The following is a 14,206-nucleotide window of genomic DNA, read 5'->3' as shown; positions in this document are numbered from 1 at the left end:
TTTAATGAACGCTAACCCTTCTTTCAGTTCACTGTCAGCTGTTTAAAACACTGATTCAAGTGCTTCCTCCAGCTCAGTCCCTGAAGTACTATTTGCTGAAAGAAGAAAACGTGGTGCACCACAGAAAGGGTCACTCCATTCTAATGCAGCTTCTTACACTCTCTCTTAAGTATCTGCTACTGCCTCGTAACAGTGATGAATACTGAGATAGTTTCAGTTGGACTTGGCAATTCTTATGTGTTTATGCTCTTTGCTGATAGTGGCTTGGTTTGAGTGATAGTATACTGAGAAAGGGGCCTGGTCTGAAGGCATTAGAAGAACTGGAAACAGGAACTAGGTACTGGCAGTAGGGCTTGAGATTTTATGTCAGGAGAGTAGGAGTCACAATTGTTTCTGATTTAACAACCAAGTACTCTGGAAAAGTGACAGGAAAGTCTGAGGCTTTGGAGGCTTCCTCTGATTTTACTTAGGAAGGGCAGGAAAGGCTAAAAATCTTTCTGTTTGAGGCCTTAAATGGTGGTAGAGTAGATGAAGGATTGGTCCTGGGCTTCTGTGTTAGTGAAAAAGGAGAGAGGCAACTATGCAATACAGCAAAGAGAGATATGTATGTATGTGCCTCTGCAGTGTAGTTGAACCATAAAGAGTTTTTTAAAAACTTCTCTTTGTAGATGTGTTCTTCTCTATATTTTACTTTGGGAATTTTGAAGGTCAGATGATGGGTTTTTTTGAAATGATCTTTTTTGGAGGCACCTTTTCTAGAGCTTGAAGGCAACAACTCTTGCATGCCCTGTGGTAATGTGGTAAGGAATGCAGATAAGGGAGGAGCTGAGCAAGACTGCAGCTGGTACTCTGCAATCAGTAACGATGTAAAGCCATGCCAGCCTATATCCAGGTGTCAGCTGGGCATCTCAAATGGGCATTTGCTGGTGTCTGTTTCTAGTGTTTGGGGAAACATGTGAAACCATAAAGCTCTACATGGACACAACTTTTCCTTTCTGAGCTCTCTAATCTGGCTGCTATGACTGGAGGAGCTTCACCAGGCAGGAGAAAATATGCTGCCTGTCTCTTTGCCCAGCTGCATTTATTTGTCTTTTCCCATGGAGGTACGCATCACACACACACGCGTGGTGGTGTCACCTCTGAATCTCACAGTAGTCTTTAGGAAACCCTGGAGTGTTGAAGCAAAAATGTCCAAGGGCAGATTTTCTGCTAAAGGTTAGGCTGCCTGCCATACGTTCCTTTTCATGTGTCATTTCATCTGTGATATGCCAGTGAGTTTAAGTGTAGTTTGAAAGTTACTATTTTTTTAACTGCCTAAGATGTCTTTAGGCCAGTATTTCCTGGCTCTGTTGCTGTAAGAAGAGATCATTCTCCAGGCTCAAGTTACATGAACTTGGGAAAAAAAAGTTTGGAACAAACTTTTCTGCAGGCACAGCATCTTCCTACAGCCTGTCATTTTGAGGCATGGCCAGGGTTCAAAGCCCTTACTTGTTCTGAACAGGGTATGACAACATTTATGTCATGGATCAGGAAGCACAGATGATGCTATTGATCACAGTGGTACAAGTGATTTCTGACTGGTGTCAGGGAAATTTCTGGATAGGATGGGTCAACCATGGGTGATGTACAGCTGGATCTGCTGGTAACTGAGAAGAGTTGTTTAGTGAGGTGATAATCACTGGCAGATGTTGCTGTAATGCTCATGAAATAGTGGTGTTCAGGATCCTGTGGGTAGCAAGGAAGGCAAGTAGCAGAGTAGAGGTGCTGGAGTTCAGGTGAGCATACTTTGGTTTAACCACTGAACTAGTAGGTATCATCTCATGGGAGGCAGCTCTGAAGGGGCAAGGAGCTCCAGAAAGCTAGCAGGTCTTTAAGCATTCTCCAAGCACAAGAGTGATCCACAGAAAAACCAATCAGGAGACTGACTTGGCTAAAGAGGAAACAGAGCTCCAGTGCGAAAATCCAGCATTCAAGGGTTGGAAGCAGTGACAAGCTACAAAGGAATCCAGAAACAAGAGCAGGCGTGTAGGGATGGTTTCAGGAAAACCAAAGGTTGCCTATAGTTGACTCGTGGAAGGAATGTCAAAGGCAACAAGAACTTGAGCCACTGCACTGATATCAAAAGCTGATTGAGTAAAGCATGGGCTCATTGCTGAATGAAGTAAATGAATTAGTAACAGCAGACAATTTCAAAAGGGAGCCAATATAGTAGATTCCTTTTATCTTTGTTAGGAAAAGTGTTGGTGAGAGAGGAAAAACTGTCTTGTTGAAAAGAATTTTAACTCGTAACAACTGGGAATTGAGCTCTATACCTTTATTACAGTAAGGTTCAACCACGTGAGGATCAGGAGAGAATGTACTAGGATGGTAAAAGGAATGTCATGTTGGAACTGATTTTTCTTACAGCATGGGCATAAGAAAATCAGCTTGTGGTAAGGTGTCAGGGCTTCTGTGAATGCTCCTCAGATAAACTTGTTGACTCTGTGAGGAGACCTGCTGATACCGCCTGCCTTTTTTTAACCTCCATACTAGCCTATGTGAAATGATATTTGTTAGATCTCTGATACAAGGAATAGTGTTGTACTTTGATAAGAGAGCTGTAGTAAGTGAATACTGTGGGATAGCTTAGATTGGATAAGGTATCTATAGATGTGTTTCAGCACACTTCATCGTTGATATACTTGGACTTTAATGCGTTTGGTAGCTAACAAGTTGAAGGGCATAAAGGTTGACATTTTTCAGTCATTTTTTCTAGTCTATCACAAACTGAAACTGACATTCATAATTCATGTATGTAGAGCTCTGATCTTGTAAATATTCTTGAGTAATGTTGTTCTTCAAAAAATACCTCAATGAAGTCAGTGAACATACTTATGTGACTAGAGTGAATTGGCTCAGGTGAATAAGGTGGAGGGGCAAAATTCATCAAGGCTTCACTTAAACTGTAGCTGCATTGGTCTACATACTGTGGTCCTTGCAGGCTAAGAACCTCTAAAGAAAGCTGAGACTGAAGTGTTTCTCAGGTCCTACCCTTGAATATCGCTTATGTCAAAGTTGCCTGTCCATGCATAACATGAGCATTTCATTCACACCCAGTCAGTGCACCTTTAGAGAAGGGTTTCTGTTCTTGATAGCTGTACTTCAAAATTGATGAAGAAACATGTAGAAATCACTTTTTTTTTTTTTAAGGAACTTCATTTTCATAGCATTCTGATTATATTTGTAAAGAGCTTTCTATGAATGTGATGCATGTAAGCCAGTATGCTAGCCTTAAAAACGAAAAGCAAGCTGCACCATTTTTCATTTGTATCCTGTGAGCCTAAAGTCCTTAATTTAGTGTTTCTGCAATATGATTGTTGTTCTCAATACCAATAAGCCTGTTACATAGGTTTAAAAAGTTGTAATGACAAGTCCTTGCACTGGCGTAGGGTATGCCCTCCCTGTAATTCTTCTACCTTCTGTGGTGTTGGAGGAAGTTGGAGATACTATGCACATGGGAAGAGTTACACATTTGTAATCCAAATGGAAGCTATGTAGTCTGCCTTTACATTGAAGAGTAATTCTGCTCTGCATTGGCAGAGGAAGCATTTATCTACTTTGACTTTGTATTTCAGACAACAGTGCAGTGTTCGGTCATGCTGCCAAAGCAGTAACAACCTGCATGGACGCTGAAGTTTGGGTGCTCAGAAGGAAGAGTGCATCACTTACAGAGCTGTGCAGAAAAGCCCTTTGCTGACAGCATCCTGAACGCTCCGCTGGCCTTTTGCTGCTTCATTGATCTGAGCAACTCTGGTTTTAGTTTGTGTTTTAAGTGATGAATATACTTAAGTGCTTTGAATGTATGCATTTCATTTTTTAATACAATTTGACTTTAATAAAATAATCTGCTGCTTCTTGTCTAGCAGATGAAACCTATGCTTCTCCAAACTGTGTGGAAATTCATTTTTTTTATTATTTACTTCTAGACATTAGTGAGTGAATTTTGTTTGTCTGACAATGACTTTTGCCATTCACGGAACGGGTTGGTGGTAATACCTTGTAAACACCACTTTTAGAAACCCCGCTTTTAGAAAATAGTCTGCTGCTTAGAACTTAAGGTTCTAAGTCCCTGAAACAACAGGGATTGCTGAGACAGAAGTGGATCAGAATGCAAGCCAAGCCAAGCAAGGGAAAGATCAGAAACATCAAAGGTACAGATTCTCACAGTCATGTAAAAAAAAAAAAAAAAGTTACTCCAAAGGAAAATGAAAAAGCAGGTACATAAGCTTTTTAGCATGCTCGTCTTGTTCTGAGACACCCAGTCTCCTGCCGCGAAAGCCTTCACATTACAGATGTTCTCCCAAGCAGAAACGGTACAGGTGCTTTGCAGATACTGGGGAAAATAGCTTAACCAACTTTCTATATTTCCTGGTGTTTTTTTAAAGAACCTGGATTGCAGGAGCCAGAGCTTGAAGCTTGACAATAAGAAGGCTACTACCTTTACTACCAAATCAGATGGCTGGCCTTAAAAATGGTTTTCATTGTTATCTTTGCCCCCTAGACAGTTTTAGTGAAATGGATTGGAGCCATAAAGTTCATATTTGGATGTTCTAAGAGAAAGTTGGGTTTCCATTTTCAATCCCCCTTGGGTTTGGTTTTTTTTTTACGTTCTGTGGTGACATGTGAGGGTAATTGTTGTGTTAATTTTCTTGGTTTATATACTGAGTACTTACAGTGTCACAGGACCTGTTGGAGTGGGTCCAGAGGAGGGCTACAAAAATTGAGAGGGCTGGAACACCTCTGCTATGAGGAAAGGCTGAGAGTTGGGGTTGTTCAGCCTGGAGAAGAGAAGGCTCCCAGGAGACCTCATTGCAGTCATTCAGTACTTAAAGGGGGCTTATAAGAAAGATGTAGAGGGACTTTTCACCAGGGCCTGTAGCGATAGGACAAGGGGCAGCAGTTTTAAACTGAACGGTGGTAGATTTAGGTTAGACATAAGAATTTGTTTATAATGAGGGTGGTGAGACACTGCAACAGGTTGCCCAGTGAGGCTGTGGATGCCCCATCATTAGGAGTGTTCAAGGCCAGGTTGGACAGGGCTCTGAGCAACCTGATCTAGTGAAAGATGTCCCTGCCCATGGCAGGAGGATTGGGCTAGATGAGCTTCAAAGGTCCCTTCCAACCCAAACCATTCTATGATTCTATGATACCTACTTGCTCTGTCAACATAAGCTTTGTATCTGAAGGTGTCTCATGCAGAATTAATATAAAGTCAGTAACACAGTGGTAGTGTGTAGTGTGGTTTTGCGAAGTTTAGCATACGTTTTATATTCTTTGAAAGGTATTGGGAGATATTTGTCCAGCAGGCTACACGACAGAGGTGCTAACTGGCAAGAAAAGCATAGATAATGTTTAATTATATAAAGACAGGCCAAATAACTGGTTTTAATTGTCTTTCTAAACAGTCCTAAGAAAGGTGTCAAATTTATTGTAGGAAGTACTGCAGGTATGATAGAGAACAAGAAGATACGAATTTCATGTACTGCATTACTAAAAGCAAATAAGACTCTAGCAGAGTGGCCATTCTTAGACTCAAAATGTCTCTGGTTTGACAAGAGTGAGACAATGACACGCAGAGGACTTTGTTGATGGAAATCACCTCTCTTCTGTTAGACTGTCTCTCCATGACAATTTTATTTTTTACAACCATTATTCAGTCCATTGGCTGTGATGGAGTGCCTTCTGTTGCATAGTATTTACACTGCTCCTATATTGTAATATCAGAAACAGTGTTAACAAATACTAACTTGAGGTTCTTGACAAATACATATTGGCTTGGTAAGTGGCTTACCAGGATATAGGATGCTAAATTGTTGGTGTTGCCTAGGTTTCAAACATCTCAGACTCCAAAATGAATGCCTCTCAAGGTCAACTGCTGTCATTGCTCCTCTTACAGAAACCTTGTGTCTTCTGTCTGTTAAACATAACCTGTTATACACTTACCACTACAGTTTTACACTGACATCTCTTATGCCAAAATGGTCTCTTAAAAAATTAACAAAGCTTTCAGCAGGACCTTTCGGGACCTGGCTGGTTTCTCTGTATGTTTCCCGAACCCTTACATTTTAAAGCCTCATTTAAACAGTGACTACTTCAACACAGGTACTTAAATAGTGACCACTGAAGCAAATGAGGCAAAGTAAATTGCATGTCTCATGCAAGATGGATTAGGACTGTGGAAAGCCTAGCAAAGTATTAGTTAATGAAATTTAACCTTACAATTTTCAACCCTACCTCTCATTCTCCAGTGGAATTGTCCTAAACTAACTCATTGATTTGTATGGACTGAATACTTTCAAGGCTTTTGGGGGAAAGAGATCACCCCTAGAGCCAGCAGGAACTGCTGAAGAACAGGTCAGACTCTCATGCTCCTGTGTGGCATTTGCCTTGGGAGAATAGAGAAATGCAGCTGGGAAACAGTGGGTATATTAGAAACAAATGCTAAACACCTTATTTTCTTCCCCATGTGTATGGAGGGGAGACTGAATGGAAGTGAGTGATTGTAAATAGCACAGGTACACAAAGCAGGAGGCATGCCAATATTACTCAAGGAATGGGAAATGCAGAATCAGTAGACAACTGGTCCCTTGTAAAATTTTCCACCGGGCTCCAAAGGAAATGCTAGAGCTTGGAACTACATGAAAGGTCTAGATCCACACAGGCCACAAGCAGAAGTGTCGCTGCAGAGTAAGTTCAACATGCAAATCACAAATGCAACAGGAAGACAAACACCCAGTCACCAGAGCTTTTGTCCAACTGTCCCTCCAGTGGCATTCGTTAGGAGTTCTGCTTCATCTTGGCAGACGTGTCACAGGCAACAGATCTCCTTCCGCTTTGACTGAAGATCCTTCTAGATCTGGACTCGGCAGCATTCAGACCCAAACAGCCCTTGTCTATATTCCAAGCCAGCACCCCACACTTACCTGTATCATGAGCATTTGCTCTCTCTGACTGTGGAGTTGCTGTTGCGTCCTACCCTGCTTCTCACTGTTTGTTTGGATGTTGTATTTTGCTTACCCCAGCTATCCAAGGCTTTTAAAGTCATAGAATCACAGAATTATAGAATACCAGGTTGGAAAGGACCTCAAGGATCATCTGGTCCAACCTTTCGAGGCAAGAGCACAGTCTAGACAAGATAGCCCAGCACCATGTCCAGCTGAGTCTTAAAATTGTCCAGTCAGTAGAGATTATTCCAATGGTTGACTGTTCTTATTGTGAAAAATTTACCTCTTGTGTCCAATTGGAATCTCCCTGGGAGTAACTTGTACCCGTTACCCCTTGTCCTCACCATGTGACTCCTTGTAAAAAGAAAGTCTCCATCTTCTTTGCATGTCCCCTTTAAGTACTGGTACAAGGTGATGAGATCACCTCTAAGCCTCCTTTTCTCAAGGCTGAACAAACGCAGGTCTCTCAGCCTGTCCTCATGCAGCAGGCTTGCCAGACCCTTGGTCATCTTGGTGGCCCTTCTCTGGACCCCCTCCAGCCTGTCCACATCTTTTTTGTATAGCCGGGACCAGAACTGTACACAGTATTCCAGGTGTCCTTTTCTCGTGGAGGAGAACTCCATTTATTTTGCTTGGCACAGCCTCCAGAGTGTTTGTTAACAGTGTAATGTACTGATGCCAATGCAATATTGCAGGTTCAAATATGGTACAAACTAGACCGTGAGGCAGGCCATGAGATTTACCTTTTTTCTCCCTTTTCTGTTTCCTCTAAATCATTCTGTGCAGCCTAACATTGATCTATCTTGCTAAAGTAAGATTGCCCACTCATATCTCAATTTCACTTAGCTAACACTTCACCCTATTTCATACTAACAACATCCAAAGCATCTGTCAGCATCAGCACAGGTGGCGTGTGACATCAGAATTTAGTTTTTATATTAGTATTCAAAATAGACCTCAGAGCAGTTGGGGTTCCCAGAACTGTAACCAGTAAGAGAGTACTTTGTTTATTGAAACCAGCTGAGTATCAGTAAGGAGAGAAATTAATTCAGGAGGTGCTCAGCACTGGGCGGGATCAGCCCTCTAAGACGGAAACTCTGGCTTAACTGTTTTAACGACTGCTTCCTCTCCCCACTGTCATTGCAGTACAGACTGAAGCAGGACAGTGCAAGAGAATTGAAATTCACATTTAATCACTCTTTTGCAAAAGTTTGCAATTGTTTTTTTATATAATTGTCAAATTCTCCACCACCTTTGCTATGAATTGGCTCAGGCAATTTGTGGTGCAAAGCCATGTGTGACTAGGCATACTTGGAAATACGTTTTCTGTTTGAACGTCTGGGTGTCATAGACGAGGCCTAGCTGCACAAATTTAGGAGACTACAAAGATTCCCATCTAGAATTATTCACAGGTATTGGTGGGATTTTTCAACTCCCTACAGTGCATCTGCTGCTCCCCATCTCTCCTACCCCTCCCTGGTGCTTATTTTTGTTCTGGCTCCTATGCACGTCGAACTCCTCTTTAGGTTTCCTCATTTCACAGAATCAGAAGGAAAAAAAAGATGCAGTCCCTTCCCCAAACAGAACAGCTTCCACCCTATTAACGAGTTAAAGCAGGTAATGAAAGGGTGCAATGTGGCATCAGCACCATGGGGCTGCATGGCCAAGTGGCAGGAGGAAAAGGCTTTTCCTTACCACACCTGTGAAAAATGAAGTCTGCCAGCTGCCCAGGAACTGCACTCCAAAAGAAAAGCAATTTAGTTTTCAGCAGTCTTGAACTGATTCTGGAATTGACCCTATTTCTATGGGCAAAACTTTAGGCTGAAAAAATCAAACTTTGGATTGTCTGTTTTCTGCTAATTCTTGTAAATGAACAATAAAGTCATTGTTCAAAAACCTAATTCCTAACATACAACTGGCCATCTGGGTCCCTTGATCTTTGTTAAACTGTATGGGAGAAAATAACACTAGTTCGGTGTTTTTACTGAAAGATGGTAAAAAGATTCTCTGTAGGTAAGAAAGCCCACACTTAACTCTGTATCAGTATTTTCTATTGCCTTTCAATTTTATTCTCATGATACTAGGCAGTAAGGAATAACATTATTGCTCTTGTGATTACCACTGAATACATAACATGCTTCCAGAAGGTTTAGGCAGGTATGAATGACACTATGAATCTTCTGACTCAGTCTTCTACTCAGGGCAGAGCAAGAGAAATGCTTTATGGTCTCATTAGCAACATCAGAAAACAGAACGTTTTAAATTCATGTGGAATAAATCTGAGTTTCTCCATCTTTTAATTAACATAATCTATTTTTTCTATGGCTGTGTAGACTGGGATTTTCTGGAAAGTGTTGTTGACTGGCATGAAATGCAAAAGTAACTTCTGCATATATTTTCTGTGAACCAGCTTGCTGGACTAGTCTGTTTGCAGGGTGTTCTTTTTGGATGCATACACCTCTCAGTATTGTCAAATGTCCTGCCTTAAGGTGGGGCATTCCTCATGGAATCAGGTTTCTTCTGCACATTATTTAGCTTGACATTTGGTGAAACAATTTGCTTTGCTAACAGTGAACAGAACTGCATGAACATTTACTGAAAACAACCACAGAAGAAGCATATATGCAAATGAAGTACATTCATAAATCGTAATACCCTGTGTGCTTTTGTACAGCTGTAGGAAAGGAATGGAGGATGCAGATCTGTAGAATATCTTGATGTCCACAGTGTTGAATAGCATTGCTTAGGGGAACAACATGAGTTAAAAAAAAAAAACAGTGGTTTCTATGTACATCTGAAAAAGAGAAAAAACAATGAAGTCTGGGCACAATGTTCGATCCCCAGCTTTAGCAACATATGGAACCAAGAATAATGCCTGTAGCAAGTGAAACATATTTTACAGGACAGATGAAGTCTGTCCAGTTGTTTGGTTTCCTACAGGATGGTTCCTCTAGCACAAGGAAGAAGACATTTGATCTCATGGAAATCTTTTAATTTGACCTTAGAATCTGTGTTTTATTCATTAGCGCTTTATAGGAAGCAGCTTTTGTATGGGCTTTTATTCACTGTGTAAGAAGGTTCTGAAATACCTTTTATTTGTTTTCATACTGCAGACAAACATTTTAAATCCTTCTTTTGCATCTGCCTGAAGATAAGCCAGCAAGATAAGCCAGTGGTAGGAAGGTGATGGTAGGAGTTGCTTTCCCCTTAAGGTGCATGTGAGGACAACAGTGGAATCGGCTCTGTCCTTGGACCTGATCCGTATTTCGTACAAATTCTCCACTCCGTGGTGTTATTAGTACCTTGGCTTGACTCTTATTTCTTTCTCTCGCCCTTAGGCTACTCGGGGCCTAAGGTGAAAACATGTACAAAACAACATAAAGCTAGCAGTGTTCAAATGCTTGATCTCCGGAGGCAAGGAATGCCCTCTCTCCCATGATTTCCAGCAAACAGGGTGTACTGTCTAATCGTAAGTGCCACTGCTCATCAGCCCCGTGCATCGGATGTCTGCAGGCATGGGCTTTGTTTTAGAAACCACACAAAATCATTGACGCGGGTTGGGATGGGATGGGGTAAAGGTAGATGTCCGTTGTGCATCCTTTCAGACTTAGTCAGACTCTGCCATGTTTGTCTCCCCTTTCTCCAGGCACCTCTTCCCTGAGCTGGACCTGCCTCTCTTCCCCCTGTTCTGGACACCCTGTGCCTCTGCCCCATCCTCCCACCTCTCAACATATCTGTTTTCTTACCTTTTTACCCAGTCCGTGCTGTCAACGACCAGCAACATGAGGAGAAAAAGATGCTTATCTTGGGACTTTCCCCACCTGGGAGATCAAACAGTTATGTTCTAGATTACCACTCTCACCTCCTCAAGTAGCAATGTCTTTGTTCCGAAATGACGTGTAGGAGGCTGTTTCCTGAGAAGAATGACTACGTCAATGGCAGCATGAGCTACCTAGTTCAGTGGTAGGAAGTAGGGTATTTCTAATACCATGACCTCTCCTGGTGGTGTGAGCTGAACTCTGAATGTCTTGTCCCCTTGGTCCCTTGTGGAAACCCTCTCCTTAGTTGCACAGCCCCTGGCTGGAGCAGTAGGTGCAAACAGGGCTTCTCACAGCACACCTTCAGTCCTGAGCTTACACTCGCTACCAGGAGATGCTGGGTCTAGTGGCAAACATCGGTGTCCCTTTCTGTAAGGCAACCTGAAGCCTCTAGGTGCAAGGTTCTTGGTTTTCAGCTCCTGAGGACCACCTCTCATTTCATTTCCCTTTCTTGGGCTTTCTTCAGCACAGAAACACTTTCTTAGCAAGTGTTTCTACCAGAAGCGTGCAGGTATTTATGAGCACATGGTAACAAAGAGAGAGAAATGTGGAGAAATTTGTCCTCTGGTCTGTTTTCCACAGAGAGAAAGAGTATTCTGTCTTAACTTCTGTTTGTACAGTATATTAAAGTATTCCTACCTCTTTTTCCTGTAAGTTTGGGAAAGGAAACAAAAAAAAAAAAGAAAGAAAGAAATGATTAATTACTTCACTGAGTGTCAGATTAGGATTGATTGAGACCGGATTTAAAAAAAAAAAAATCTAGAGACACTAGGCAGATCATCCCTCATCTCTACTGCTGGGAGTGATTGCCCTACCAGAGCTCTTGTAAGATATGAATGTCGTCACAGGTCCTCTCTCTAGCACCAGGTCCCGTGGCTTACCAGTCCCATCTTCAAATTCCTCACTTTCTTCTATGAGGGCTCTGAGCATTTCCATTTTCCTCCTGAGACTCACAGTGCTTGAGGCCTATTTTCTATGTAAGTAGGCAGTGAGGTTAATGTATTTCCACACCTTTGGCCCAGGCAAGGTCAGGTGATGACTTTTTTTCCTAAAATGCTTTTTGTTTTTCACTTCTGTGAAGCTTTCAAAGACTGTGAACACAATATGCAAAGCTCTTAGACCAAAGATGCGAAGACCTTAGATGCAAAGACCCTTAGACATAATAAACTTTGATAAATGTAGGTGTATTTAAAGGGGATGATGCTTGCTGTAAAGCTTGGGAGTCATGTTCTCAGAGAGTAAATTTCTAGAATGTGTAATAGAAAACACTTTGGTTTTCTAAGTGCCATTACACCTGAAGATATTTTTATTAAAAAAATAAAAGCTTGACAGAGGACACCACAATGGAAAATATCCAGTTGAATTATTCAGATGCTGGGGTTCACATGCAATTGAAGCGTGCTTTGTAACACATAGTGCTGCTGGCTCCGTGTCCCAGGAGTGAACATTTACACAGAAAGGAAAACAGTATAAAGCTGCTACCTCAACATGATGAACCTATCTTTTTAAAGACTTTTTACGGAGACAAAGAAGTTGCGAATGTTTTTTCACAGAGATTGGGCTGGACACTTGGAGGGAAAAGCTTTTTCTATACTTTCTTAAGCAGTGCAAATTCTTCCTTTGCTTCCCTATTCGTGGTGGCAGCAGTAAAAGGAGAGGTGCTCAGGCCGGTGAATGCCTTGTCCGTTCAGTCGCGTATGGCAGCTACACCACTTCCAAAATCACCGTGCGTAACTCCGTCCCAAAAACTCTTCATCCTCTTCAGACGACTTCCCAAGGAAGTTTGGGGCTTGGCCAAAGCGCCTGTGAAAGTCACGTTCTTTCGGTGCGGCTTTCCCGGGTGGGGAGAGGCTGCGTGGAACCCCCGTGGGCATCCCGGTGTGAACGCCTCTCCCCTGCCATGTTTCTGAAGGGACGCCCCGGGGCTCTGCCCCCCCTTCCCGCGGGGAAGGGGGCTCCTTCGGTGGGCAGCCTGCGGGCAGGGCGGCGGGCAGCGGGGGCCGGGGCCGGGGCGTCGCGGGGAGGCGGGAAGGGAGGGATGCTCCGCGCCCCGCCGCAGCGGCCGGGGTCGGACGGCAGCTCGGACGGGTGCGACCACCACCTGCCCCCAGGCTCCAGCATCGTAAGGCTGAGCTGGGCTCCCGCCTGCAAGCAAGCCGCGGCGGGGGGAGAAGAAAAACCCATTCATCCCACCCGCCTTGCCCCCGCCCCCGACCGATTTGCTGACCCCTCCCCCGCCGGCCGCCAAACGCCCCCTGGGGCGGGGATCGCTCTCGATGTGTCCCCCAAAGACATAGGAAATAACCTGTTGTTTTTTTTTTTTTTTGAGGAGAGAGTGATTTTTTTTTTCATCCCTCTCCCCCTTAAATTTAAAGAAGTGAGCGGCAGAAAGCCCTTCGTTGGTAAACTAGAGGCGGACCGACGGGGCGTTGGAGCGCTTCTGCCGCCCTCGTCGTCTGTGCAAAGTGCAGGCTCCTCAGCACGGGCAACAAAAACACCAGCGTATCTGCGGGAATCGGAAAAAAATAGCCTTCAGGCACAGTATGTGCCCGTGGTGCCTTATTCTGCAGTGTGTGATTGCCGTCGGTTTTTTAGCAGTAAGAAGGAAAAAAAAAAAATCTTCTGCTTTTAAAAAGATCGTAAAGTCATGCGAAGGTACGAAGTGCAAGTGAACTTTCCTGTTGCTCTGTAAGCGTTGTTTTAAATACGGAAATTAGAAAGTTTCGTGGATGTTTTTTAACTCGAGTATGTACGTCCTTGAATAATACACATCAGCGTATAAGCCCCCTGTATTCGACCTGCGTGAATGCGTTGTGTGTATGTATACGTATTTATGCACGGACATGAAAAATGTAAGCGACGAACAAAGTCGAAATAAATAACACCGCCCAACACTGAGTAATGCTGCGTATAGGACCGTTTAATAGTCGAACACAAGGATTGTGGGTTTTTTAAGCCAACCTCATTGGTATTTTGCTGTTGAATAAGAACAGGTATTTCATCACACATAAGTGGTATGAACACTGGGTAGACGATGGAAATCGCGTAGGAAAACCAGAGGCAATGCCTGTGAAGAGATTCAGATTTACAACCAAGCTCGGCCATGTGGTTTTGTTTCCAAGTGCCTGGTTTAGAGACCCAGAAAGCTGTCTTAAAAATACCGAGCTCGTCGCCCAGATCTTCTGAACGAACGATGTATCTCCAAATGTTAACACTACGCAGTAGCCAAACGATTACTAATTGGTTTCTCACATGAATAGCCTTCCTTGAGCACACCTCTACGAAATACTTTTAGTAGTTCCCAAATTGTAATCTCGATCAGTGTTAAATGTTTTAAGACTTTCTAAGTCGAGCGGAATGATGAGGGGAGAAGATTTGAAGACGAAACAAATTTATAAAGGGGAT

At 42.9% G+C, this 14,206-nt stretch overlaps 1 protein-coding gene across 3 annotated transcripts in view; it reads left to right on the top strand.

The window, feature by feature from the left end:
- The window catches only part of MTAP (methylthioadenosine phosphorylase), a 31,600-nt gene extending 27,685 nt beyond the window's left edge, over window positions 1-3,915 (top strand). For all 3 annotated transcript variants that reach the window (XM_087741886.1, XM_087741884.1, XM_087741885.1), the window contains one exon: window positions 3,615-3,915. In XM_087741886.1, the coding sequence (XP_087598012.1) occupies window positions 3,615-3,653 (39 nt within the window). In that variant the 3' untranslated portion in view covers window positions 3,654-3,915. The remainder of the gene's footprint in view (window positions 1-3,614) is intronic.
- The last annotated feature ends 10,291 nt before the right edge of the window (window positions 3,916-14,206 follow it).

This window comes from Nipponia nippon, unplaced genomic scaffold (assembly GCF_047370975.1).
Source record: "Nipponia nippon isolate SJK-2023a ecotype South Korea unplaced genomic scaffold, ASM4737097v1 scaffold_8, whole genome shotgun sequence".
NCBI lineage: Eukaryota > Metazoa > Chordata > Aves > Pelecaniformes > Threskiornithidae > Nipponia > Nipponia nippon.
This window is presented reverse-complemented; position numbering and strand designations above follow the sequence as displayed.